Source organism: Anopheles stephensi, chromosome 3 (assembly GCF_013141755.1).
Source record: "Anopheles stephensi strain Indian chromosome 3, UCI_ANSTEP_V1.0, whole genome shotgun sequence".
NCBI classification, from domain to species: domain Eukaryota; kingdom Metazoa; phylum Arthropoda; class Insecta; order Diptera; family Culicidae; genus Anopheles; species Anopheles stephensi.
The window spans coordinates 53,537,087-53,563,173 of record NC_050203.1 but is presented as its reverse complement, the minus strand read 5'-3'; the positions used below and the strand labels follow the sequence as shown (position 1 = coordinate 53,563,173).

Here is a 26,087-nt window from a genome sequence, read left to right as displayed (position 1 = left end):
TCCCATCCCCCTCTCTCTCCTTCCCGCCACAAAAGAAGAAGACAAATAGAAAGTTTTCTCGCGAGTTTCAAATTACATTGCATAGCCTGAAGGCATTTTGGAAATTCTTTACAGCGAAACAAAAGCCAAAGAGTTTCTCAATTTTCTCGTGTTGGTTTGGGCAACACTGCATGCCTGCACCGGCAATTCCGTGGCGCGAATGTCAACAACTCGAGAAATAAAAGGGGCCGAAACCGCGAGTGAAAGTTCATAAATCCTTTATATAATGTTTGCTGGCTAAGGTGTATTTTTATCCCAAGTTTGCACAAGTGCTGTACGCTTACACACCTCCGAAGCTGCCGTCGTCAGTGTCGCCAGTGTTGCCGCTTTCGGTGGTCGATTATTTATGGTGTTTAAATAAATTTTACACTGCACACGCTTCTTTGATGGTGGATGGTTGCTATGGTAATGTGCTAGAGTGTGTCGAGCGTGGTGTTGTGAGAGGTTAAGTTTGCTTTACACCACAACAACCGTCTACCTCTGATCGAACATCGGCACGGTGAGTGTAACCAAACAATTACCAAAATTTCTTCAATGTTTCATCAGGCACGCACGACTCAGTGGGGAGGGTGTTTCAGTGGGGGAAGGTTTCAGGAGAATTTGTGGTGACGCTGTAGACCATAAATTATAACCTATATTTATTCTTTCTCATCCCACCAACGGGAGCTGGCAATGAGAGCGAGCAAGATGATGCAGCCTACTCAAGAGGCCAAAGACTGGAATTGTTGTTTGCAAAAGTGGTTGGGAAAAAATACCCACAGTAACATTCTTTCCCTTGACACCAATTCCTCCCAGGCACTCCCCCACCCACACTTCCCAGATTGAGCTTTAATAACAGGAAAACAGAAAAGGACTCTGCCTGTGTGTGTGTGTGTGTGTGTGTGAGAGAGAGAGAGAGAGAGAGAGAGAGAAATAAACGCTTCACAAACATATTCCGCACCACGGTTTTGTAACCGTGAAGCGCGATTTATATCCGGACGATAATTTCCACCTGTCAGAGGCAAGTGAAACAAATACAAATTTATTGCGGTTCGGCAAACGCGCGGTGTGCGTTTTGTTGCCGATGCCTGGTGGCCACAACTGTACAATGATGCTTCATTTTTTGCCGCAGTTAAAGTGTAGGCTGCTTGTACTGCTGCTCACTGCTGCTTGTGTGCTGTACAATTTTAAAGCGCTTTCGGTTGCTTCCGCTTACCGAGACTTAAGAGTGAAAGGCAGTGAAAGAGAAGCGTCAGCTTGAATGTGTTTGATTTATGCTTCCCCGGGGCCGGGGGAAAACCTGCTTTAAATTACCTGAACTCGTGTTAAAAAGAAATCATTTCTTTTCGGAAACGCACCAAACATTCAATCTCAGAAAAGTCTTTCCTTTCGTAGAACTCAATGTGTGTGTGTGTGGGTGTGTGTTCGATGTGGCAAATTCAAATGCCATTCCAACAAATATGAGAATACAAGCACCATAACAGCAAATGGTAGGATGATGATTTTATGGCCATCGAAGGAGATTACAACCAAGGTTGGGTTTTTGGTCAGAGTCTATGAGATGCGCGTTCGACGGGATGGGATAGTTTTGCCACAGTTCTGAATCGAATTATTATTGGATCCAGTCCGGAGCAATAAAATGAACAATTTATCTCTACGAACTTTGAGCTCCCAGCGCAAGAGGATGCCGGACGAGTTTTGAGGGGCCGTGTAATATTTTGGCTCATTTTTGCTGGTCTAAAAGAGTCAAAGGTTGCTGTGCTGTAAATTATTGATCAGACACTGTCGGTGGGATAGTGGGATCTAGGAAAGTTTTTTGCCTCCTGGTGGACAAAATTTAAATCGAGTTTAAAATTAATCACCTTAAGGAATGTTTTCGGAGAAAGAATTAAAAAAAAAAACATTTGAATGTTAAAATAATGAAAATTTACTAGTGGGATATTGACCTACTATCAGTTATTTGTACTTTAAAGCTTGATTTGTTTTTATTCTTCTTTAAGGCGTTTTCAAAAAAATGTTTATCTTCTTCAAGTCTATTAAACACCATCACGTTTCTAGATAAGTTTATTATTTACTGATTGCATTAGTATTGTCTTTTACATAATCAATATCCTGAGAGCATCAACTTCATCACTATTTCTATTCTAGCCTACCAAACCTTCTCTGTACTTGATGATCCGTATACAAGACTGAATAGCCATTTGCAGGTAAATTGAAGTAACAAAAAGTCAGAAGCGACAGGCAGATTCCTTTCGGGGCTACAACTTCAAGATGTTGAAGATGAAAGACCTAAGGAATTGGTATAAACTGGATATTTATAAACTATTATAAATACTGGATTGATATAAACTATTTCGCTTCATGATGGTGAGATCATCATTCAGTTCGTAGATATCGTCATACGAGCGCCTTCTTAATTATTCGGCGCGGCTTACAGCTTTCTCACAGGGGGGGTCAAAAATCCTTCGACGCATCTTTCTCTCGAGAGTGGTTTTGAGGAATTCTTCAGTTTTGGATGTAAAAAGTCCATGTTCAAGATGCGTATAAGAGCACTGGGACTATAAGTGTACAGAACTATAATTACAGTTCCCGATTTGAACGTCCGTGACGTGTATTTTGAGTAGAGAAGGCTGTAGTATAACTTATTAACAGCCTTGCACGTATTTTAACCTAGCTGTTGTTGTTAGTGCTGAGTTCTATAAATTTCCTGAATGGATGATTTTTTTTCATATAAAATTTTCAAAATTCAACAACATAAGACGTAAATCATAATTGATATTCTTGATGTTTTCATATGACTTTCTCTATAAGTGTAAAGCAATGAAACAAGAAGAAGAAAAATTGAAAATAAAAATACCATTGACCCATTATGACCTCTGCTTCATCAACAACTGTGTACTTCATTTCTCACCTTCAACAAGATCAGTGGCTTCGGCTCGATGTGCCAGCAGTCCCTGTCGGCATATCCCAGCATTTTATTGACCTTTCGATCTTCCACCTTTCCTTCCTATTCCCACCACCCCCTTCAAGCACCTTAGCGATTCGTTTCGTTTGCCGAAAGGTTTCATCGCGTTTATGATGATTATACCACGAGGTGTCCCAGGATGTTTCGGCACCGAATACACGCTTCCGGACACGCTTTGGACGGATGATTTCCCCGGGTGGCAATAAAGGCATGAAAAATATTCTAATCTCAACGGTCACGAGGAAGTCCCTTCATCCCTCGCTACCCCTCTCGCTTTGTCTGTACCACTGTAACCGCTCTTGTGTATCGTAAAATTGTTGAACTGATTGGGTTCTCGAAGGGTACCTCCGTGGAACCTTAATTGGAAAGTGTGAGCTGTTAGCTGCTAGTAGTAGTTGTGGCAGCCAGGTAAAGGGGTATGGCAATGACAGGAGGAAGAAACGGTAAGGAAAATGTGGGTGTGAAAGCAATTCCGGGACCGAACCGTTAAGAGTGACAGTTTATGATCGGGTGACGAACGGGCTGTAGAGTGTGCAGAATTAAATTTCTACCCTACACCCGGTAGGACACAATCTTTCACAATTTTGGACTGTTAAGAAGAGGGTGGTGGTGGAATCGAGGCAGGTGGCTCGATAATGTAATTAGCAAGCGAAAGAGCAACCGAAGCAGGTCGTGCAGTAACCGTATGAATAATTCAGTTTAACATCATCCCGTTGCGCGGAGATTGGTTTGGCCCAAAACAGGTACCGGTGAGTGGTCGTTTCCAGATGTTACATCGTACCTGGGAGGCTTTCACTTTCGCTTAACCATAGCACCATAGCGGGACGGAAATTGGAAGCATCATTAGCGAACACGTGTGCGATGGAGGCGCCTGGTGGCTGGAGGCTGAGCACGCGTACTTCCGCTAGCGTTACGCACCGACACCTTTGTGGTTAGGAGGGGACAATGGGCGTTTAAGCGTGCATTTTCTCACATGGTTGGGGAGCAGAGGGGGCCTGAAAGCTCATCGATTAGTTTGAAAACAGGCAGCGAGAAAATCAAACTTCTAACCACGCCGGCAACGTTCGGAACGTTCGGAACGTTCGTCTTCGGAAGGTAATAAAGCACGTGCAGTATGATTCTACTTACCCAACACGCCATCAGCGTCAGGCTGAACGTACGGAGAAATAAAACAACAAAACGGTCACATGTTTTCATTAATAAATTTGCATTGTATTCATAAATGTATGTCTCCCTGGTGCGTGGAGCGTGTGCCACCGGTCGGTCCGGGTCGGTTTTGCGACTATAAATTATTCTTTTCCTTAACTGAGTGATCCTGTGTGGTGAGTTATTCCCGCTTTTTTTCTTTGCTTTTTTCTATTCATGTATAATGTATAATCTGTGTTTCGGTTTTGTTTTCCTGGGGAAGCCTCCAGCTGCGGCCAGAGGAGACCGGGTCGGGGGAGATACAGGTGCGTATTGTTTGCATGCTGATGAACTTCTTTCACTGACCACCGTGCCACGATATGACAGTGACCCTGCGGTCCTCTCATTTTCATTGATTTTATTGTGATTCTGCTTTGCTGTCTGATTGTTTGTTGTTGGTGCATCCTTCCTTTCGGTTTCGCAAATTAATTTGTCTGGCAGCCCAAAGCTCGACGACGATGGGATCTTCTCATTAAATGGAAGTTCATTTCCGGCACTGCGGAGAGTGAAGTATTTGCACTGCTGGCTTCGTGTGTGTATATATATAGGTTTTTCTTGTTTTGTTTTGCGTTTCATTATCAGTAAATACATGCCGGTCCCCCAGCTCAGATCACCACCACCTGCTCGCACTTAGCTGTATTTATGCGTGTTGTATGGGAGTGTGATGATTGATTCACGGTAAAAACGGGATTGATGCATTTGGCGGATCATCATCGATCGGTGTGCAATGTTTATTTCGATTGCTTACAAACGAACCAAACTGGGATGGGATTGGGGGGTGCCTTTCACTCCATGTTCCTGTTTACCCGCACTTTACGCAAATAATTATAATAATAAACACAAAACCTTTAATTACAGTTTTACATTGTGGAGATGCCACTTGATGATGCACGTAGGTCTGTTACAAGGAGAAAAAAATGCAATCTGGAATCAGCCTCCGTCCTGGCACATTTTGTTAGAGAGCTGCCCTGCCTGCCTGGAAGTGAGCGAGGTTTCGTTAATGAGGGAGTGGGTTAGGTTGGTTGATTTACCTTTCCGATACTAAATGCGTTCGTATGATAATATATTTCTCAGTGTGTGTGTGTGTGTGTTTGTTCTGTGTGGTTTTGTATTTCATTATTTGGTTCATTATGCCCCGTTTCGTTTCAGTTTCGTTTATTTGCAAGTGTTCGTTTATGTTTGTTGTGATGGTTGATCCAATTTGTCTGATTATCGTTATATACAGCACTGATGCTCTTTGTTCGGTTTTTCTTTCCATCCTTTTTTATAAACTTTGTATGTACAGTCGATAGTATGATTACTAGCATGAGCTCGGATGTCCACACTTCACTCGGCACGCACATTAAAAATCGTCGTTGTCTAACCGGACCGTTCCTATCCCTTTTTCGCTTGCCCGTAAACAGAACAAAGTCTGCAGCTCGCATAACATAATCGTTTATCATTTTCTACTAGTTTTGCTTTGCTTTTTTGCTGTTTGTTTTAAATATATATATATATATATACTTATACTTTTCAACAGAGTTCCAACACAATTGTTCCTAATTTTCCATTTCCACTAGGCGGGCTTCCCCTGTTGTCCTTGTCCTGGTCAAAGGGTTAATCGATTTTGTTCACTAGCTAGCCTACGCATTGTTTGGTTTTCTTTTCAAGGAGCTTCCAGCTGCTTCAACAATTCCCTTCCAACACATTCTGACCCTTTTGTTCCTTTCTATATACATTTCATCTATTTACTATTTGGTTTTGTGACTCCCTTTTCTCTGCATCTCATACTCTCTCTCTCTCGCTCTATCGCACCCTTTAATACACTACACAACAGTCTCTGTACAACGATTTCAATCAATTCCCAGCGAACATATTTCACTTCCATCCGGCCATCATCATCGCCATCGCTCGTTCGGTCCCCGTCGGTTGCAATCAACTTCCGGGCTTCCGGACACTAGCTGGCCGCCCTGCCGTAGCGTCTCAGGATATGGCCGGTACGCCCAGCTTGGCCAGATTCGAAAGCGTGGTCAGATCGTCCGGTTGCAACCGAAGCGCTTCCCGATAGCTGTTGGCCGCTTCCTGTGTGCGCCCGAGCAGGTGTAGAATCGCTCCCAGGTTGGTGTGTGCACGGGCTTCCTGTGGTCGTAATTTCACAGCCTACCGTACCGTCCATTGGGAGCGTAAAGAGGAGTGAAGAGTATCAAAGAAAGAGAGAGAGAGAGCGATGCAAAGAGAGAGAGAGAGAGAGAGAGAGAGAGAGAGAGAGAGAGAGAGGTAATTATTCATCAATCCCTTGGGTTGATGGTGTTGAGTGTTGGGAGTTGCTGCTTACCTGTCGGTACCACCGTTCGGCTTCGAGTTTGCGGTCATGCAACCGGAGACTTGAGGCGGCCGCCATTACCAGTGCGTAATCTTCCGGAGCCAGCTCAGCCGCCTTTACCCGATACTGGAACGCTTCCTCCGTACGGCGCTGGGAGGATAGAAATTCAGCTAAAATTGGGAAAGAAAAACACCGCAACTTAATATTTCCAATAAAAATCATTTTATTTATATTAATATTACTATTCGCGGGACTGCTAAGTGCTCTCGACAATATAGTTTTAAAAGTTTTAATACATTTTACACGGGATTACTAGAGAGAACAACGTTAACGGGGAGGGTTGGGCAAACAATGGACAGGACAGCGTTAAATTCTCGACACATGCGTAGAAGCGGGCCGTAGAAACCAAAGGTAGTCCGTGGTTCGTTTATTGCCACCATTGATCAATTACTATGGCTGGCGCTTACCAGTTAGCAGAGGTAAGTAGCGCTGGATAGATGATGCTGCCGTTGAGGAGGCCTGTGATGAATGATAACTTTAAGTGCTCAAAACGCTCATCAAGAAGAGGAAGCGTATGCATTTGGCACCTCCGCCATATAAGCGTATGGCGTACTCCATCACCAACCATTTAAGGGAGCAGTACAGCGTTTTTACAGACAATGGATCACGAAGCTCACGCATCATGTTCATAACCAGCCCAAGCCACATCTTGAGATGACCTTATCGAGCTGTAATCTTGATTGAGCCTTGTGTCAAGAATAAGTTCCCAGATCCTTAACACAATGCACGTGCACGTTTAACACGTAAATGAAGATTGCTAGAGCTTGTAATGGGTCGACTTTTATCGCTGATCATTTGTCAAGGCAGAGCACTAAGCTTACACCAACTATTAAACATGCTCAATGAGGCCTGCAATCAAGAATAGTCTTAATTTTCCCATATTTCTTTGAATATTTAAGCACCTTCCACAAATAACATCTAATTGTCCTCTGGAAGCACCATGGACAGATCATTTCTGGGGGTCCATCCTCACAGAATAGGATTGACCGATCAAATAGGAGCAGATCCTTTCACCCAAGCGTTCAGGTAGACCAAGCCTGTGTATTTTGACGAGTAGAATACTGTGAGACACACTGTCCAAGTCCGTTTTACATTCAGTTTATATGGTATCAACCTGAAAACCAGCGTCAATAGATTTGTGATACTTGCTTACATTTTTTGTCAAGTTTACAGTCGTTGATCTTCTGGACATAAAACCGTGTTGGTGTATGCCCTTCTTGCTACAGGAAGAGGACAGCAAAGACTCATATAAGAAAGGGCAAATACGTTGTTGGAACCACATTCCACAATAATTTGCGGCCTCATGTTTCAGAAGGTTCCAGTGTACAGCGATTCCTTAAAGGTCTTCACCAGTACGAGAGCTATCGTCGAGGTGCATCGCTTAAAAAGCGTAGCAAATATTCGATCATAACCCTCCTAGAATAAAGGTTTTAGGTGGCTGATGCCTGAATAATAATAGATAAGGGTCGAAGGGAAATTTTCAGTTGCAAACTTATTTTCCCCCCACCAGCAGTGCACTGACACATTGCAGCGCACGCTGCTTTGCTTCCCCTCCGGTGTGTAGGCAGGCCCCTTAATTGGATACTTGATATTTTATTTCAGATTCAGATTTTTCATCTCCGCACGCAATGCTCCCAACCTTCCAGACCTCATTTTGTGAAGCAATCTATTCAATTATTTTGCACTCGTCTCGAACGACCTTTCCAGCAGCATCTTGGGTGCCGGAGAGAAACAGATCCTTGCTAGCGCAACCGGCTTGTTACATATGGTTTTTGCAAGCAGGAGCATCCTCAAGCAGCGTTCCATCTGTCGTAGTACTTTTTCCCGCTGATTGTTATGTTTTTCCTTTGAATTTTCTCTCCCTCTCTCATGGGGGCAGGGGTTTTTGGGGTCGGAAAAAGGGGTAAGCAAAAGAACGGAAAACAGCATAACAAGAATGCAAACTCACATTCACCGGCAAGTCAAGTTTGCAGTTGCCGAACAAAGCTTTGCACGCTTGGAAAAGCGGGTTCTGCTGAAGATGGGTTTGCATATGGGGGTCGGGATGAGAAGGGAGAGCGAGAGGGATGTGTCTAACAATAAAGAAAAGCGTACCGTCTTCGGTTCCGACTGCCCCGCACCAGTGACAGTGACTAATGATGGCATTGACGTTTGTGCATCGCTTTTGAGAAAGCTTTAAAAGTGGGCGAAGGATAGCAGTCTGAAGAGGCTGAAAGGTGTGTTTCTGTGTGTGTGTGTGTGTGTGTGTGTGTGTATGGCAACGACTTTCAAGAAACTCAGTCGGGAATAGAAAAGCAGTCAAGGGGGCAGCTTGATACAGCGCAAAGCCCCGTCTTCCCGTGTTGCCTGCTGGGTTTGTTCGGGTCAAGATACGATCAAAGCTGATGTTGTAGCGAACATCGGGGCACCTTTCTCGGTGGTTCGGGCATCCCCTAAGCAGATCGTTATCCACCCAGGAGTGCTTGTTGTACTTTTCAATAACTACTTTTTACTTTACGGCCACCAATGTTCCACCGCCCGTTGCGTTTTTGCTTATCGATAAGTGGGAAAGCGAGCGGGACAATTTGTATGTCTTATCGGGATGCTGTGGCTCTTACCGTAATGATGGTGTACGCTGGCATCGTTCGGTGCTAACCGGAGTGCTCTCCGGAACCACTGTTCCGCCTCGGACGTTCGGCTGCTCTGTAAAGGGTTCGGGCAAAGGGGGACAGTGGTGAGAATGTGTGAGTTGTCATGTTCCAAGGCGGAGGGATGAATTCGAGCTCGGGACGGATACTTACGTTTCGCGCCAGCATCGTCCCGTACGATAGATGGGCAGCGATGTGATCCGGTTGGGCTTCGAGGGCCGCCCGTTGAAACCGTTCCGCTTCACTCCACTGGCTAAGACGGGCAAAGATGTCACCCAAACGATGGTAGATACCCTGCGAGTTGGAAGGAAGAGGTTAACGGTGGGTGATTGTTAGTGATTTTCAAAATAGTGCAGTTTGTTTGTTTGTTTTTTTTTTATGTTTAAAACTATACAAAGAAAACATGAAATTAGTGTTTCTTCAAACTAGCCAAACTCTGTCAAATTGATTGGTAAGCTTTCCTAGAACCGAATGAACACCGCATCATTGACCATGGAATTGGTTCTTGGGAATGAGTATGGAACGTTGAAATCTCTGGTTTGGAATGTTGAATTCTCACGCCATGTCTGACCCATGCTTTCGAAAACTTTCTGAAGAAGAACTCATTACGTTTATTTACTCTTTTAATTATTTTTAAGGATGATTTTTCCGTCTGAAAAATAATCTTTTAAAGTATTGCTATTGAAAGCATAATGTGTTTAAAGCCATATGGATCAAAAGCTTTAATATTTCCTCTTTTATGTTGAGTATATTTAAAAAACGGGGCGATCCAGTGGCCGAGACGATAATGTCGCAGGTCTTTACACGACAAGTCCGGGGTTCAAATCCCATCCGGATTTGTAGTCCGGACAGACTTCTTTGCTACGGATAAAATCTAGTCACAGAAAGCCAGAAATGGCAGGCCGAGACCTTTCAAGGTTGTAGTGATAAGGAAGAAGACGATATTAATTTTACTTGTAAAAGCAAGGGTTTTAATGCTATACAGGGTGTGCAAGCTATTGCTTTAAATCAAGGTGTTATTATTTTTTTAAATCTTGTAGATGGCTAAACATTCCCAAAGGAAGCAATATCTCATTCGAATGCAAAGATTGCGTGTTAAAAGTAAGAAAATGTCGAGTGAATAAAAAAGTTGAACCTGTCTGAATTGTGGAAACAAATCACATGTAAAATGATGATCCTCACCGGACTTCCGAACCGAGACAACATGTATTTCTTGAACTCAGTAAAATAAAATCAAAGTGGAATAGAAACCTGTGACTGAGGTTTAAGATTGTTTCTGAGAAAGAAAGATATCTTACAGTCGGTCGGATTACGTTCGACCGGCGCTTGCTTGCTGTCGAATTTCCGGTAAAAAGCCTCCTAACTTCCTAGATTTCAAACTTATCAGACTATATTGTTCATGAAGTTAACAGAGTTTTCAATAGAATATCCAGTAACACCAACATGGTATAAGTCACAAAAATAATATCAGTTTTCGTAGCCCTTCACAGCAATAAATTTATCGGATTAGTACTGTAATTCTTAAAATTCAAATGAAGTGCAAGATAAACTATTCTTTCTATAAAAAGTGTTTAACAAAATTTGTTTGTCTCATTTTCATTTCTTTTTCCCCAGGAAAATGTCAAATTCAGCTTACTGTGGTATTTATTTTAGCTTTATCTGGTCTGATAAATAGCTTTTTGTTTATTTTGGTGTCTGGTTCAGGTATAAAGAACCAGTTTAGATACTTTGAGCTTCAACTATGACTATGGGATGGATTAAAAATGATAAATCAGGAATTCTCATTTTTAGTAGGAAAATATAAATAATAGATAATCGATCGATTCGATAATCGTTTAAATAGACTTTTGGCACTCTGAGACCTCATTGGCCTCTTCGATCAACTTATCACCTTCAAATTATTACATATAAAAAAATAACATTTTTGCAAGATAAAGCGTGGTATAATATAGTTAGAGACACGTAGTAAAAATTTTCACACTAAACGTGCCAAGAAAGCTATTGTTTTGTACACTAATGATCCTCTCAATAGTTTCTTAATAGTGCTTCGTAACGTCAGCTAGAAAAAAATAATATTCGTCGTTCGAGGAATGTCCTCTGCTCATTTCATCGGCTGCATTCTAACGGGTTCCCACTAAACGTGAAGAAATGATATCGCACAGAGCATCTCACACAAATGGGCAGCAATTTTGTTTCACCGACCGAGCAGCACACGTACCAACCATTTAGAAACACAACTCCCTTTCAACATCGTACTCTGGTCACAATATAACATTTATGTTTGTCATAACTTCCACTTGCAGGACAGCAAAAAAAAGCGGCGGGTGGAAACACATTTTACGTGGGAGAAGAAAATATGCTTACCATAATCGTAAAAGTGCACAATTGCTTCGTTTGGCTGTGGCCGCGTCTATTAACCGGCGACGACCTTAAGATGACGGTCAGAAAAATTAAAGACACCGTTCCTCATCGTCCTTCCAAATAAAAACGAACATTCCGCGAATTTCGTTAGCAGCAGCGCATTCACAAAGCAAAGGCACGAACCGAAACGAAATGGCTGCAAATGAGTTAAGATGGGTGGCGAAAAGCGAACGAGAACCGTGGTTTCTAATTAGAAATGATTATCCAATTATTTCCGGTGTCTGTTTCTTTCCCCTTTTTCTCGCTGCAGCTGCTTTCGGTGGTTACGCGCCTGCATGGTATGCAAAGTGGTGGTGAGTTTGTGCCACATGGATGCACCCTTTGCTTGGAATCGGCCGTTCGGCAGCTGTAAATTGGTGACGGTTTTCCTGCCCCTTTGCTTCGTTAGTGAGAGCTAACGAGTGAAGTGTACCGACACCGACGTCGCTCGCACCGGTCATTTGACCTGCATTCTGGAAACCACATTCGGGAGTTGCATCGCTGTGCAGCTGGATGATTAGCATGCCGAAATGTTCCACACTGCGAAATGCCGTTAAATTTAATTTCAATTCTCCTTTTAAGGCCCCAATTGCTGGGGAAGGGAAAAAAGTATATTTCCTGCTTCGAAAGTGTAGCAGCCTGCTACCTCCGTAGCTATGGTGACCCATTAAAGGCAGACAATTTTCCCAATTTCCCGTGAGGGGAAAAGTTTTTCGGTGGAATATTCTTTTGACGATTTGGCAAGTGCATTTTCTTATCATGCGGAATCACACACAAATACACACATAGTGCTTCGAGGAATGGAAACTTTCAAACGTCTTTAACAGTCTTATTCTATTCGGAAGAAAACATTCAAAAACTGCAGAGAAACCGGAAACAGGATTTTGCCTCATTTTCCACGCCCCACCCATCGACCGCTCGTATTTTTCACCCATAATGGTTCCACTTAAAATGGGACAATTTAATTGATTATTTTATTTTATTTGAAATCATATAAAATTTAATGTGCCAGTTCGGTATCATCCCAGATGATGATGGTGCACATGGAGTGAAAATGACTTCAGCTTTATCCCGCACCAATTTTGATCGTGAGCGTCGTCGTGAGGCCCGGTCGATACGAACGCAGGCGGTAAGATGGAATGGACGAACAAATAAAAAAAAAGCGAGTCAATTTCCTGCCATAAACATATCTTTATCGGACGAGCTACCTTCTGGCGTTCGGTTGCGAAGGACATTTGGACGATGACCAACCGATCTTCTCGCACCAGGTAGAGAGACCATTAACCCCGATGCACGATGAAGGGAAGGTATCGCAAATGGCCAAATAGATAAACGTTTATTACGGTGTGAATTGAATTGGTGGAAAAGATTTAAACCACCGGTCACCGAACGCAGCAATCACTCGCTCGATTTGGAGCTACTCGAGCTACTGTTCGAGTGTGGTTAAAGTTATTGAAATACATAAAATGATAGAGGAAAAAGGTGGTGAAACCCAATTGTAGGAAGAAATGAGCAAGAAAGGAGAAAGCACCAATAACCTATTAACAAACACACATAATGTGCTTGCTTTTAGCTGCCATTTGCCATCATGGTAAGAGAAAATGATGACAAAAGAACATAAAGATGATAAAGCGTGATTAAAACAGTAACATTTTATGATGCGTTAAATGATTATTGATTAGAGAACTCGTTTTGCCGATTGTATTATGGGAGAGAGATTGAAACGGGAAATTCAAGGAAAATTCACGTCACACTATTTTTTCGTTTTTATCACAGATTGGTGAAAGTTTTGATAAGATAATTTAGAAGGTGTTAAATTTAAATTGACACTGAACGCTAAAACTGGAGCTCTAAACCTATAAACTGTAATAAGCTGATTTTACCATCTTCTAGCCATTCTAGCTACTGCAACAAACTGCCTTACCCAACAATACAACTTTATATGCTTCAGTTCAGTGATGAACTTGGAACCCAGGAGCATCTTCGTCTTTTTTCTTGGCCTAGCGTTCTCTAAAGTCATTCCTACCAATTATAGTTAACTAGACTTATCGATGCCGCATAGTTGAATAGTCAGGCCTCACTATGGAGGAATAGCTCAGATAGGATTCGGCCCTCGGTCCTGCAGTGTGAAAACCAGCACCGTTGTCGCATCTACCACTGAGCCCTCAGTGCACGGTAAAGCCATAAGATGTACAATCAAGTTTAGGAAGGGAAAAAAACTTCTAAATAAAACACTGAAGAATCTCTTGTAGAAATGAGGTATGCAATGTCAGTCTGATTCTGCAATCACACCAAGCATGGTTTCCTACACCAGTTCAAATTGATACCTTTCAAAGCTCTCTTTGTTCTTGGTTTCATTGTTTGTATTTGTTAAGAAATGTGATATCTTAAATTTTTTTTGACTAAAATTCATGTAATACTGTGCATCCTGGCACACTTGATGGTGAGACGAAGCAATCGTTTGGTCATCACGGCAAAAAAAAGGATAGTTACTCATAAATATTGATCCCATGTCCAGAAGTGGAGCTTTTTTAAATTACTGTACTAAATGTCCGAAAATCTGGTTTTTTCGGAAATGGAAGCCGGTAGCCGAGGTGTCGCCGGTCTTCACACGGCAGGACCGAGGTCCGATCCATATCGCCTCTCAGTGCGCAAGGCTGACTACTTTGCTACGGATAAAGCCAAGTCACAGAAAGCCAGAAATAACAAGCTGAGACCTGTCAAGGTTGTAGTGCCAAAGAAGAAGCAGAAGATGTCTGAAATTTGCACTTGAATCGTTTGAACATAGAAGAATAATGGCTTAGTGTGTTATCCTTCATAAGACGTCATCACACATTATTGGCGCCCGTTTACTCCTAATGCAAACAAAAACTGTCTTCTTCAAAGGAGATAGTTTATACCTGGACAAATTCTACAGGATTAATGACGATCTGAAACGATGAGATAAAAGTTATTCAAAACATTCAATTTTCCACATAGAAAAATTCAAGTCTTATTTAAATGAACATTTATTCCAATTTCAAAAGATTTATTGTCCCTAATGTTAATAATTTGAGTACCATGAATTATAGAAAATCGAATATGAAGCAATCGAAAGTATCAAATACCGTACTCATAGCAACGTCCCATAGCGTACATTCGCTTCCATAATGAAGAAAAATAGAAGTTAAAAAATACAACCGAATATCCAAAGACTACACCAGCTGGATTAAATTTCATATTCATTAGTTGTGAAACGAGTGATAATGTCAGTGAAAGATAATTTGTGAAGTGCTTCGGCATAATGAAATGCAGCATAACCGAGGTAAACCAATACCGATGCATATAATGTGTCATGTTCCGATCGAATCATCGATACCAGCTCAAACCAAGCAGTTAAATTGCCTTATTATGAAAAGCAGAAACCATACCATTACGTACACACATTTATCAGCAAATCTACTGCCACTCATTTCCATGAAAAACGGAAAGAACCCTTTTCAGTGTCTCTAAACCTGCATCGATGATTGTTTCGAGCAGAACAAACGGCGCTCGTGCCGGCATTGCAGGACTTTTCCTTTTCCTAGCTCAGAAGCAACAAGCGTCACGTGAACTTCCACATTGACCGCTCGCAGTTTTCCATCCGCCCTTTAACAGTTTTCCTCACCAAAGGCTCACAGATGACATGCGCAGCAACGAAAACCATCGAAAAGCTTTAAACTGTGGCAGCAAACGTGTTAAGATGCGACTTTAGACTTGCTTGTTGGAAATTTTGTGCTCATTTAAATGCCCCGTTTTTAGTGAAGCAACTAAATAATAATTAGCTTCACAAAAGAATGCTTTTCTTATGCGTGAGGCTAACGCGAACATCGTCAAACTTTAGACGACGCACAGCCAAACTATCGCCAAACCTCCGGCGACGGAAAGATGATGCATGCTTCACCAAGCGAAAGATCTGCATCCTTTGCCAAATGAGACGGGGTGGGGCGAAAAATCTGAAGAAACTAATTAAGAATAAACTTGTTTTCATAAATCACATCCTCCCAACTCGTGCGGGACGGATTGGCGAAGAGTTGCTTTGAAGTTGGGGCCCGAAGATGAAGTTGGATGATTAAGAACGGTCCGAAGATGGTGCTGTTGCCACTACGAAAAGTGAACAATTTCTTTTAATGAAAGTGCTTTCCTGCTTCGATGGGAAGGTTTGTTGTCGGGGCGCATGCATATACGATAGATTGCTTCAACAGAGCACGGAGCGCGAAAGAGTTTGGTCTACGGCGAGTGAAAAGCACCGTCAAGGTGACAGTTTGTACTTTCTTCCTCGTCGCCGTTGTGCGCCACATAGACAGCAACACGCGAACGAGTACTGTCAAAGTTGTTGTTCGAGTTCGAGTTCTTCTGCGCGAATATTTCACATGTGTAACTCAACCCAGTTTAACAAGCCTGCTCCTGCTGGGTCTAAGGGGCGGGAACGATGCGTGCGACCGAACAATATTTTCCACCAGACGACGGGAGGCAAAAACATGAGCTTTTCCAGTTTATCACAAAGTGTAATCATTTGCAACTTCGTTGTCACAGATTGTGTACAACTTTTTGCATCCAGAGCTACGGTGCCGGTCCCAGGCTTCTTCCCAGCCGTCGCTTATTCCTGGGGCAATAAGAGTTACCCGTGCCGCTCATGGTGTACGGTGAGCGAGTGGAGGAACAAGTTGCGTCTTGCCTCATGTTGTCTTTCACCCGCTTACCCAAGGACACCTCTTACGAGGGCCGGAAGAAGAAAACAGGCGGAGGTGTCGTATGCTGGCCGGGGATGTAGCCGTAGCTCACACACAACAACAACGGCAGGCAGCACACAAAAAAAGCACAAAGTTGGCCGGAAACATTTTGCATTTTGTTCCGCTTGCGCAACCGGAAAAGTCGTCCTTCAGCACCAACACCAGCAGCCAAAGTTGGAACCGGTTCCGAGGACACATTGGCGTCACAGCTTCCATACACGCAGAATTCCAAACACACACACACATACGGTAGGGAAAACTTTCACTTGTTGGATTTGCGTAAACAAATTGGTACGGGTTTGTAAATATTTTAATACTTTCCGAATACCGTGGGAAGGCGTAAAGGGTGGTAGCTTAGAAGGAAAAGCGAACAAAAAACCCAGTGGCACGGTGAGATTAAATTCGTTCAGTTCACTTTATTCCCCCACAAACGAGTTTTCCGGTTGAAGGTGTTTTCATTTTTGTCGCCAGCTGGATGGTGACACCTTACCCGCTGGGTGAGTTTATTATGCTACGGAGAGACAGTAGCGCAAGAGAAAAACCCATCCGCACACACACAGAGAGAGGGAAAAAAATCTACGTAATGGAAAACAATGTGAAAATGTTAGCACCACGTACATCACTGGAACTATTTTGTAAAAGTTTACTCATATGGGTACTTTTAGCGTGTTTGTATGCCACACTGCCATATTTTCTACTCCGGTGGGAAGGAAATATTAATTCCCAGCAAAATGGTTAATATCCGATTAGTTTGCATGTAGATTGTTGTTTACTGTGGCCAGCCACAAAGGTTTCGATTTATTCTATTTTATTGCTCGGTTGGTGTACAGCTGCAAACTAAAGGAATATTTTATCAATTGGAAAAAATAAAAGTTTTTTTACGAAGCTTTTGCAATATAAAAACCTTCATCGTCCAGGGAATGGGGCCATTAAGGACCGTTAATGGCGAAAAGCAGAGCAATTTTGTAGTGTTGTCACTCTATATGTGATTGCTTGTGAGTTTTTTAAGCGTATGGGATGGCACTTAGTAAATTGGCTCTAAATGCTCTAGAAAATGTTTGTTTTAGGATGTTAACTAGATAACACCGAAGAATAGGGCTAAAGGGTGATTTCTTAGTTTGACTCCTTTTGCAGTATTGATCATTGTCCTAATAATTAAAAATTATTTTTTGTCGCAATAATTTTGAGCACATCCTCCATTACTTTTTTCAGGTTTTTCTTAAATAAATCAGGTTCGTTTAAAATTCATAATATTTTTCTCCAATAAAGCTCACAAAATTCATTGAGTGGTTTTTGAATTCTTGAAGGAATTTACAACTTATACATTTTGTAATCCATTTTCGATAGCGCAGTAACTTGGAATCCTATGGCTATAGGATAATCAGACTAAGTAGATATGCTTCATGAGCTGGTTCTTAGACCTTGATCTTGAGTCGGTTGTGCCATTTCGTTCAATGCAGAACAACTTAGGCGACCTGGTGGCAAAGGCAGTAACAGCACCGGTCTTAACATGGCAGGACTGATTATCGAAACCAATCCAGATTGGCTTCTAGTACACATAATCGATGGGTAAAAGGAAGCCAAATATTGTTGTCCAAAACCTCTTGAGCTTGTAGCGCCAAGGAAGAAAAAAACGACGAAGGAGTTTAACACGTCTATTAGTTTTCGTTAATTAGATATTCTTCACACTGCTAGCTGTCCTAGGAAGACTTCATGGACAGGATTATAAACTCAGATAATCAGAGTCTGCTACACCATTGGCTTCCGTAAAAGGCAAAGTGCAATCAATTTTATCTGGGAATCTTCTCTTTTTTACATAAGTACGTCCAAACCATATACACTTTAACCTGATTTTTTCAATTAGCCAAATCAAATGCTTATACTCAAGATTCTGAACCAAGTGAAAACGGCATCGGTCTTTACGCGGAAGAACCAGTCTCCGCGGGATCACTATCGCCGGGACTACTTTCTCACTGCGATTAAATTGAGTAAAAAATCCGTAAGGGCAGGACTAGATCCCATGTAGTTGAAGAGCCTAAAGGGATAACGATAATCACCAGTGGAAACGGACATAATCAAGATCTGGTATTATGAATTTTTGCTCCTCAGATCTTCAAAATCTTTTGACTACTTAATGAGCCTAAAACAGTTTCTGAATTCTTGTTGGTAAACCAGAACTCTTATATTGAGACAGCTATTACAAAATCAAGCATCCTTCATAATTTTAAACCAGAGTAAAAAGATTGCCAACAAGAAGGTGTTCTTAAATCGAGAGAAGGAATCTAACAATAGCTTTCACTCTATCATCTCACTAGCCAAGAGTATCCTACTAAACTAAACACAATGCAACATAATTAACATTTATTTATGCAGCCCGAAACAGACACTCGCAGCGGACCGTCTTCTAGCATTTTCTTATCATAATTTATCCTCAAACTAGCGTAACCCAAAGAAAAGCAAAAAGAAAACACACATTAAGAATGATGTGCCAATAGACCCAAATCCTTTTCATTTATCGTACCGCCCCCGAAACCACTGTTTCGATTCGGTCCAAAAACGAACAGCATCGTGCAGTACAGGGCCGTGCTCGTAAAACGTCAGAAAATACTGTCGATCTAATAAAACTAAACTGCACCGAGGCGGATCACCGTGAATTGTGACCGATTCGGTAGGCTTTTCCTTTTCTCTTACGAGTTTTGGCGGGCTACGAGACTGGAAGAACTCCCATCCGTTTCGTATTTCCTGTGTGTGTGTGCGTGTGGATGTTATAATACTAATAAAATTTCCAATTTATACAGCGTTGGTAATAAAATAAGGATGTGAAGCGTTTTTCGTCTGCTCCCTTGAAGGAATTGAACAGGGGAAGAAAAAGCCGGAGAAGACATCCCAACGTCTAGTTGTACATTAGAGTTTTTCCTTTGCTGGAAGTTGGATGTGTGTTTGTGTGTGTGTTCGTTTTTTTTTAAACGGGAACTGGAAAGCTACACACATAGGTTGCAATCTACACCAAGAGGTAAAGTTTTCCATATTGGTCAGCCGAAATTTTGGACGATGTTTGCACAGCATAAAGCGAAAGAAGAAAGGAACAAGTACAGGTACTCACACATACACACATAAGCCCATAGGCTCAATCAAACACCATTTCCTCGAGCCTAGGCGGAAGTACCGCCTGTGACTTACACAGCACGAACAGGAAACAGGGCGACCGATCCATTTCAAGCAAAACCGGAAAATGCCAACCCGTCCCAGTTTGAACGAATGGATGGTTGGATGGATTGGGTTGGAGGACGGAGACGGGTCTGGCAAATCTTGCACGGTGTGAATACGGGCCGCCGACACTACGACCAGTTAACGAGGTAGTTGTGAAGAAGAAAAAAAAACACGCCTCGCCTAAACTCGAAGGAAAACGTTGATGATGAAAAGCTGGCTAGCTTCAGCGATACGGAAGACGTGGAAAGTGTAAACACTTTTCCCAAACCAATTTCATCCGTAGCTCGGGACAAAAAAACATAACCCAGAAGAAACGTGGAGGACTAGCGCTTACGAGCGGCACGGATGGTGGTGAAAATTCGACGAAAGAAATAGCGGAAATACGTCCATCCGTTCGTGCCCGTCTCGAAGGGTTCCCCGGTCCAACGCCCCCGGCCACTGGACGTCGATTCCCGGTGGCAGTCAGACCATCGGTGCTGGTAGCAGTGCCAGATGGGGCCATAACTATAAATATGAAACGTCACCGGCACACGAACGCTCGCCCGTCCTATGAGCCGGCCGGGCGGCGCTGGCCAGTCAACACAGTGGGCAGGCCGGTCGCCCAGTTCGAGGAGCATTCCTTTCTCACGTAAAAGTGTTTATAAAAATCTCTGATATCCGGGTTTGCTATTTCCGGTGATAATTTTTCGTGTACGCGCGAGGCCCACCACTTGGGCCAGTCCGGTTGCTCACGTTAGCGCCCGAACAGCGCCGGACAAGGGCGAACGAGCGAGGTCGGATCGGTGTTTTTCGGTTTCCGGCAAGCGTCTCTTGCCCCGGTAAATGGACGATGAAACCGAAGGCAGACCAGAAACCGACCGGGAAGGAAATCATTAAAAGCTTTTCAACACTTCCGCTGGCCACCGTTGGGGTGAAAGCGAATGAAGATACATGATAACGATGTTTGGCACGTGACTTTATGAAGCCATAAAGTTTGGCCGCGTTTTTTGTGAGCGCATTCGGACCGCATTCTCTTTCCTTGCGGATGCAGTTTGAGCGTTTTCGGTGCAACTTAACTCCAAACACCACAAAATTAATGTAAATGACACTCTCGGAAATCTCGGAAGGCAACCCTTACCTGGGGCGGATATCGTTCCGGCAGTGTGTGCAATGCCTCCCGGTACACGGCGAGGGCACGCTGCAGTTTTCCCTGATCGGCGTACAGATTGCCGAGCTGCAGCAGTGCACTGATGCGGGCGTTGTCGTGTGCTGCCCGGTCCCGCAGCCCGGAACCGTCCAGCTTGGTGCCTTCCCGCAGGACGCTGGCCGCTTCCTGGCAGCGGCCCAGTGCTATCAGTGAGGTCCCAAGGTTCAGGTAGGCCACTGTGGAAGAGGAAGAGAGAAAGGGATTCATCAGTGTTGAAGTTGAGAAGTTTTGAAGTGAAGATACGTCGGACTTCTTATTCACCGCATGAAATGCACGATTTATGAGCTAAATTAGCTTTCCCATCACGGTTTGGATTGCTTGTGGGAAGGGGAAAGTTTCCACGCCACCTCCGTAAAAAGCTCCATTTCTCTTAATGGCTTGCTGCTGGAGTTGGAAAGTCGATGAATACTAAATGAATTGGAATTTCAGTTTGAATCAAGGAATCCACTTCACTGCTGAACGAGATAAGAGTTTAAGCTCAAGAGCAGCAAGAATTGGAACAGAAGAGTACACATTTTCCCCCCACATTTGCTTGTGATAAAAAAAAACCGCATGGAGGCAATAATACTCGGGATAATTGGACATCACTTCCTGATGCCACCACGTCAACGTCGCACTGAATGGAAAACGGCCCTCTTGAGATTGAGGAGAAGGCCCAGAAGTAGGAAAAAAAGGTTGAAGAAACGTGAATCTGTCCTCCAACTACGGTCCAACCTTCCATATGGATGCTGTATCGTGTGCACTATCAACTAGCACGAGATGATAAAATCCTTGACGATGGTTTTGGTTTAATGCTGCATTTGGGTAATGAATGCTACTACACAGGTGCCTCCGTCCTCGGCCAAGGTTTTTTCTGTGAGTTTCCTTCATCAGGACGGTGTGTTTACGTAGAACCCCGTCGACATACCGTACGGATATGCACACGACGGCCCATCCCGCAAGCCTTTTAGCGTGATTTTATGACGAGTGAAATCGTAAAAAACGAGCAGCGTGCTTCATCCGTGACGAAGGAACACTCAACCCTCAGCCTCATTGACAGGCACACAGCAATCTTCCGTGGTTCGCTCGTGGTGGATGGCGTTGGGATCAGGCTTCAAGGATCTCAAATCCGGACACCGACGACATCGTAGCATCCCCTCTGTCGCATCCATTAGGATCTGGTGCAGTACGCTGGCCCGAACGAAAAAGAGACTCACCGGAGGACAGACACACATACACGGTACCTCTTCTTCCCAGAAATGTTCACAGATAACGGAAGCCTGGGTCGTTTTACTGGCCTTCTTGCCGCGGCTTGCCTTTCTTCCCTCAAGTTTTGGCGCAAGCACAGGAGCGAGTGTTCACACAGTTTTGTGTGCCCCCTCCCCCGCTCGGTTGTTTTCGTCCGCCTTTTTTCCCGGTTTAGAAACTAACCCACGCGTTGATGGTTCCGCCGAGGAAAGGCTATAGTGTTGCAAGTGGTGTAATCATAATTACTATGAAATATTAAATGAGGAATGTGGTACAGGAACCGGAGAAGGATTTTCCTTTCATGTCGGCTTGCTCTTGTCAAGTAGGTAGGCAGGCAAAAACATGGCTGAGGCGTGTTAGTTTGCTAGAAACGTGTACAGGGAGAAGATGGGGACCGGGGACACCCGGCGAGAACGTGCGGATAATCAAGAAGAAATGATGTCCTCCTTCCACGGTAGCGACGGATACCAGCTTTCCAAGATACCTTTCACACGGACCGGCGGAAAACGCAAAGCTCAGCAAAATGAGCAAGAAAGCAAGCGGGAAAGTGCGAGGGAAAAAATGGAAAAATGAGGTGAGCAAAGTAAGTAAAATCGTTGAAATCAAGCCATAGCACACGGCTTCATGATAAAAGAGCACACAAAGTGTCAAGTATCTTATGAATATTAGAGCGCGTTTTTGATCAACGGTAAACGGGTGGACGGGAGCGCGGGCCCATCGGGGCAGCGAGCGACTCGAGAGCAGCATGCTTGACGTGAACGAAGCTTTTGTGTGATTGCTTTTAGCAGAAGAGCCTTGGGAGAGTTTGGTTTTTTGTGTTGTGTGCTTTTTTTTTAGACGAATGTACATATGTCGGTAGATTTTCCCACTGTCAAAAGGAAAGAATGCGTTAGAATAGTGAACGCACGGAGTCGTTGGAGAGGGTCATTAAATTTTGCAGATAGAACTGGGGCTGAATGCTACGCTTTTCGCTGCTAAATGATGCCATGGCGCATTAGAATGGAGACTTTTTGATTTGATTTTTGGTTTCTGCACATGAAAACGTGGTTTAAATGAGATGGAGGATGAATGTGTAAATGTTCAGAACATATTTTTAAAAAGGATTCGGAGAATTTAAGGCTGCGAATAAAAATGATTCAGTTTCTGTAGTTTGGGGTTTCACACATGTACCACCAGCTTTTATTGCTTCACTGATTCACGCAGAGTCAAATTCTTTTATTCTTTCTCTGTTTTGTTCTGCCTTCTAAAAAATTAAAAGCGTCATCATGCATCCCACACAACACTATTTATTTTGAATAATTTTTGTTTATTTAAGTATCTGGAGATTACTTCATTAAAAGTTTCCTGCCAAGCAATAATATTTGGAAAGAAATTAAAGATTCTTAAACAACCATACAGATTCTTAAGCAATTACCCCTGGCAATCTATACTCTTTTGGTAATTATTCTTCAGTGCAGCAAACGTCTGAAATTTGCACGAGTGTTTAACTTCATTTGAACTGAATTCTTGATGCTCATTTTTAGTCGAGATTTATGGAAGTAGCTGAACACAGGAATTACAAAGAGGAAAATGGACCAGCTTCGATTCTCTGTTATGTGTAATGCTAACTTTTTCATCCACAAGGCTGTTTATACTTTATCGGTGGCTATGAGATCACCGTTTAAAGCTTGAAGAGTCTCATTAGCTCTTAGATGACCAACGGTGATCGGGAAGCTAAGACGGCAGGCAACCCTCACCATGCTGTTGCAGCGCGACTCCGTTACGAGATGCTCTTAATTAATGTAGTCCTATACTACTCAATTACAATGATATATCCTCGTTGGTAATCTTGGAATGTTTGGTGAAAGGCTCGACAAGGTTTTAGTTGGTCGAAATCCGATAGTACAAAATTCGTCATCCTAAGGGTCTCTATTAAAACATAGATCTTCGGGTAGGAAAAAGTTCAATTAAGAATGCTTTTCATCCAAGCAAATGGTTTCATATGGATTTTCCAAAAATGTATCTTTCCTTGGTAGTATTTATTGTACGGAGTCCTGGCACTACCACTGACGGTTCAGTATTATATAAAACATATAAAAAATATTCACACAGCCTTAGGCACCACCTTCTACTATACAACAATTGCATTGACAAACTATGTACCACATGATTTGTGTAGTATTTACCCCTGTGAAATCATAAAGTAGTAGTATTGCTTCGTAGCGAAAAGATTAGAGCATTCTTCAGGAAGGAAGAAAAAAAGCGCAACCAAACCCTGGATGAAAACTCGGCATACCTAGCACGGATCTCCTTTATGTTCACCAACCGAACAATGATTGCTAAATGATCTGTGCAAAATGAACAAAAAAGGGGCGAATCAAGTTACGGGATATATTTCCTCCACCGTGGAGGTGTTTTCGTTGCCACGGCCGTGAAGACTGATGATACGTTCTACTAGCTTTTCCAGCCAATTGCATCACTGCGTTCGTGCGCCGCCACCATTCTCGGACCGGCCATGGACTGTGGCAAACACACAGGGAAGCCTCCGGGTACGATACACGACCGGGCCCTCGGTTAGCTCGCATGGATAACCTCAAAAACTGAAGAACACAGCAGCAGCATTTTGGAAGCGTGTGTGTGTGGCCATTTTTACTTACGGTTCTTGTTTTTCCCCGTATCCCCTATACGCTCCACAACGATGACAAAGTTCATCGCTTTCAATTTCTTTTCAACCTGCACGAGGATAGGCGATCCGTCTTCTCCCACGGGGAGGAAACAAATTCCTTCGTTCACTGCGCACCGAAGGAATTCTTGGCTGGCAGTAGTGTGCGTGTACCACCTGTGTGTCCACACTTCCCCCTACACGCAACACACCAGTTGAAGCTGGTTGAAGGGTGCCGAACGAGTATTACACCACACCCAGGCTTATCAGCAAATCTGATCACGTCCCACGGGTCACGAAACGTCGGAAGGAAGCGAAGACGCCAAAGTCTGAAGTTCCTTAACGATGTCTTGCAGACATTGTGTTGGGTGGCCAGGCATGGGTAAGATGGGTATGGGTTCCGTACGGGGATTGACGCAGTTTTCTTACAGCGTTTCTCGCGTGTTTCCAGACCCGCTTAAGACTGTGGGAGAAGGACAAGCGAGCCAGTAGGGCCGGCTCGGTCCATGTCGCTCGTTGATCACTTGTTCATATTTGCTTTCTTCCTGCACGTCCTGTCAAAGAGATGCTGACCCTACTACCCCTGGTCCTCAGCTAGCTCCCACCACACCACCAACTCACACAGTCATCATTCAAACACACTGCAGTGAAGAACACACATCAGCAGTCGTGCTATCATAAATATTAAAGTCCCAGTCCTCGGTTAGCTGTCGTGTCTGTCGTGGTCCGCCGGATGACATTCTCGTTCCCGGTTCCTTCGAAAAAAAAGGGCAGTAGAAATGCATCGTACAACGACTCTCGTTTACTCGCCATTTATGCAATGCATTTCCACTGCCCCGTGTTAGACGTGCTCTCGGCGGCTGACTCTGTTTGCAGGCAGGCAAACGGATTGCAGGCAGTCTTTTGTCGGCATCAGAGGCCGGTTGCAAAGTTCAGCGCACTTGGCTACCCTTCGGAGTTTTTGCACCGGAATGATTAAATTCCCAACCCGGCAAACCCGTCTGAAACCGTGCCGTCATTCCGTCGTTTGACCGACCAGTTCAGTTCAGTGTCGGACAGTCGCTAGGGTTGGATGCAGGATGAAAGGCTTCAGAAGCATAACTCCCGTTGGAGGGAGAAACACAGGCTATCCCGCACACACAAACTCGACACGGACTCGGAGAAAGTGGACACTGTCACATTCGAGTTTTGCTCCCGTATCAGCTTTTTGCGCCAGCGACTGAGTGACACTGCAACGGCAAAAAACTTCCCCTGATGTGTTTGGGGGAGTACAGAGAGCAAAGTAAAAAAAAAACATTGTCAACCACCCCTAAGCAGCTACGAAACAACCCCCTCGAATGGGTGGAGTCGTGGTGGTCAGCAACGTGCAGCAACGTCCGTCGAGGTCCACCCGGGGGAGAAAACTCAAGCACAGCACATCGGAAAAGCAAAGTTGAATTATCATCTATTTCACAAAATTGGAAGTAATGGTGCGGAAAAATCATTTATATTTTCCGCCCCCTTTTTGCTGTTGCT

The 26,087-nt window shown here is 43.5% G+C and overlaps 1 protein-coding gene across 3 annotated transcripts in view; it reads right to left on the bottom strand.

The window, feature by feature from the left end:
• Positions 1-4,171: 4,171 nt before the first annotated feature.
• Positions 4,172-26,087, bottom strand: part of LOC118513242 (protein O-mannosyl-transferase TMTC2) — a 179,224-nt gene continuing 157,308 nt past the window's right edge. For all 3 annotated transcript variants that reach the window (XM_036058798.1, XM_036058799.1, XM_036058800.1), the window contains exons 8-12: positions 20,636-20,880; positions 9,311-9,451; positions 9,128-9,212; positions 6,483-6,640; positions 4,172-6,307 (exon numbers count right to left, since the gene is read on the bottom strand). In XM_036058798.1, coding sequence (XP_035914691.1) covers positions 6,131-6,307; positions 6,483-6,640; positions 9,128-9,212; positions 9,311-9,451; positions 20,636-20,880 — 806 coding nt within the window. In that variant the 3' untranslated portion in view covers positions 4,172-6,130. The remainder of the gene's footprint in view (positions 6,308-6,482; positions 6,641-9,127; positions 9,213-9,310; positions 9,452-20,635; positions 20,881-26,087) is intronic.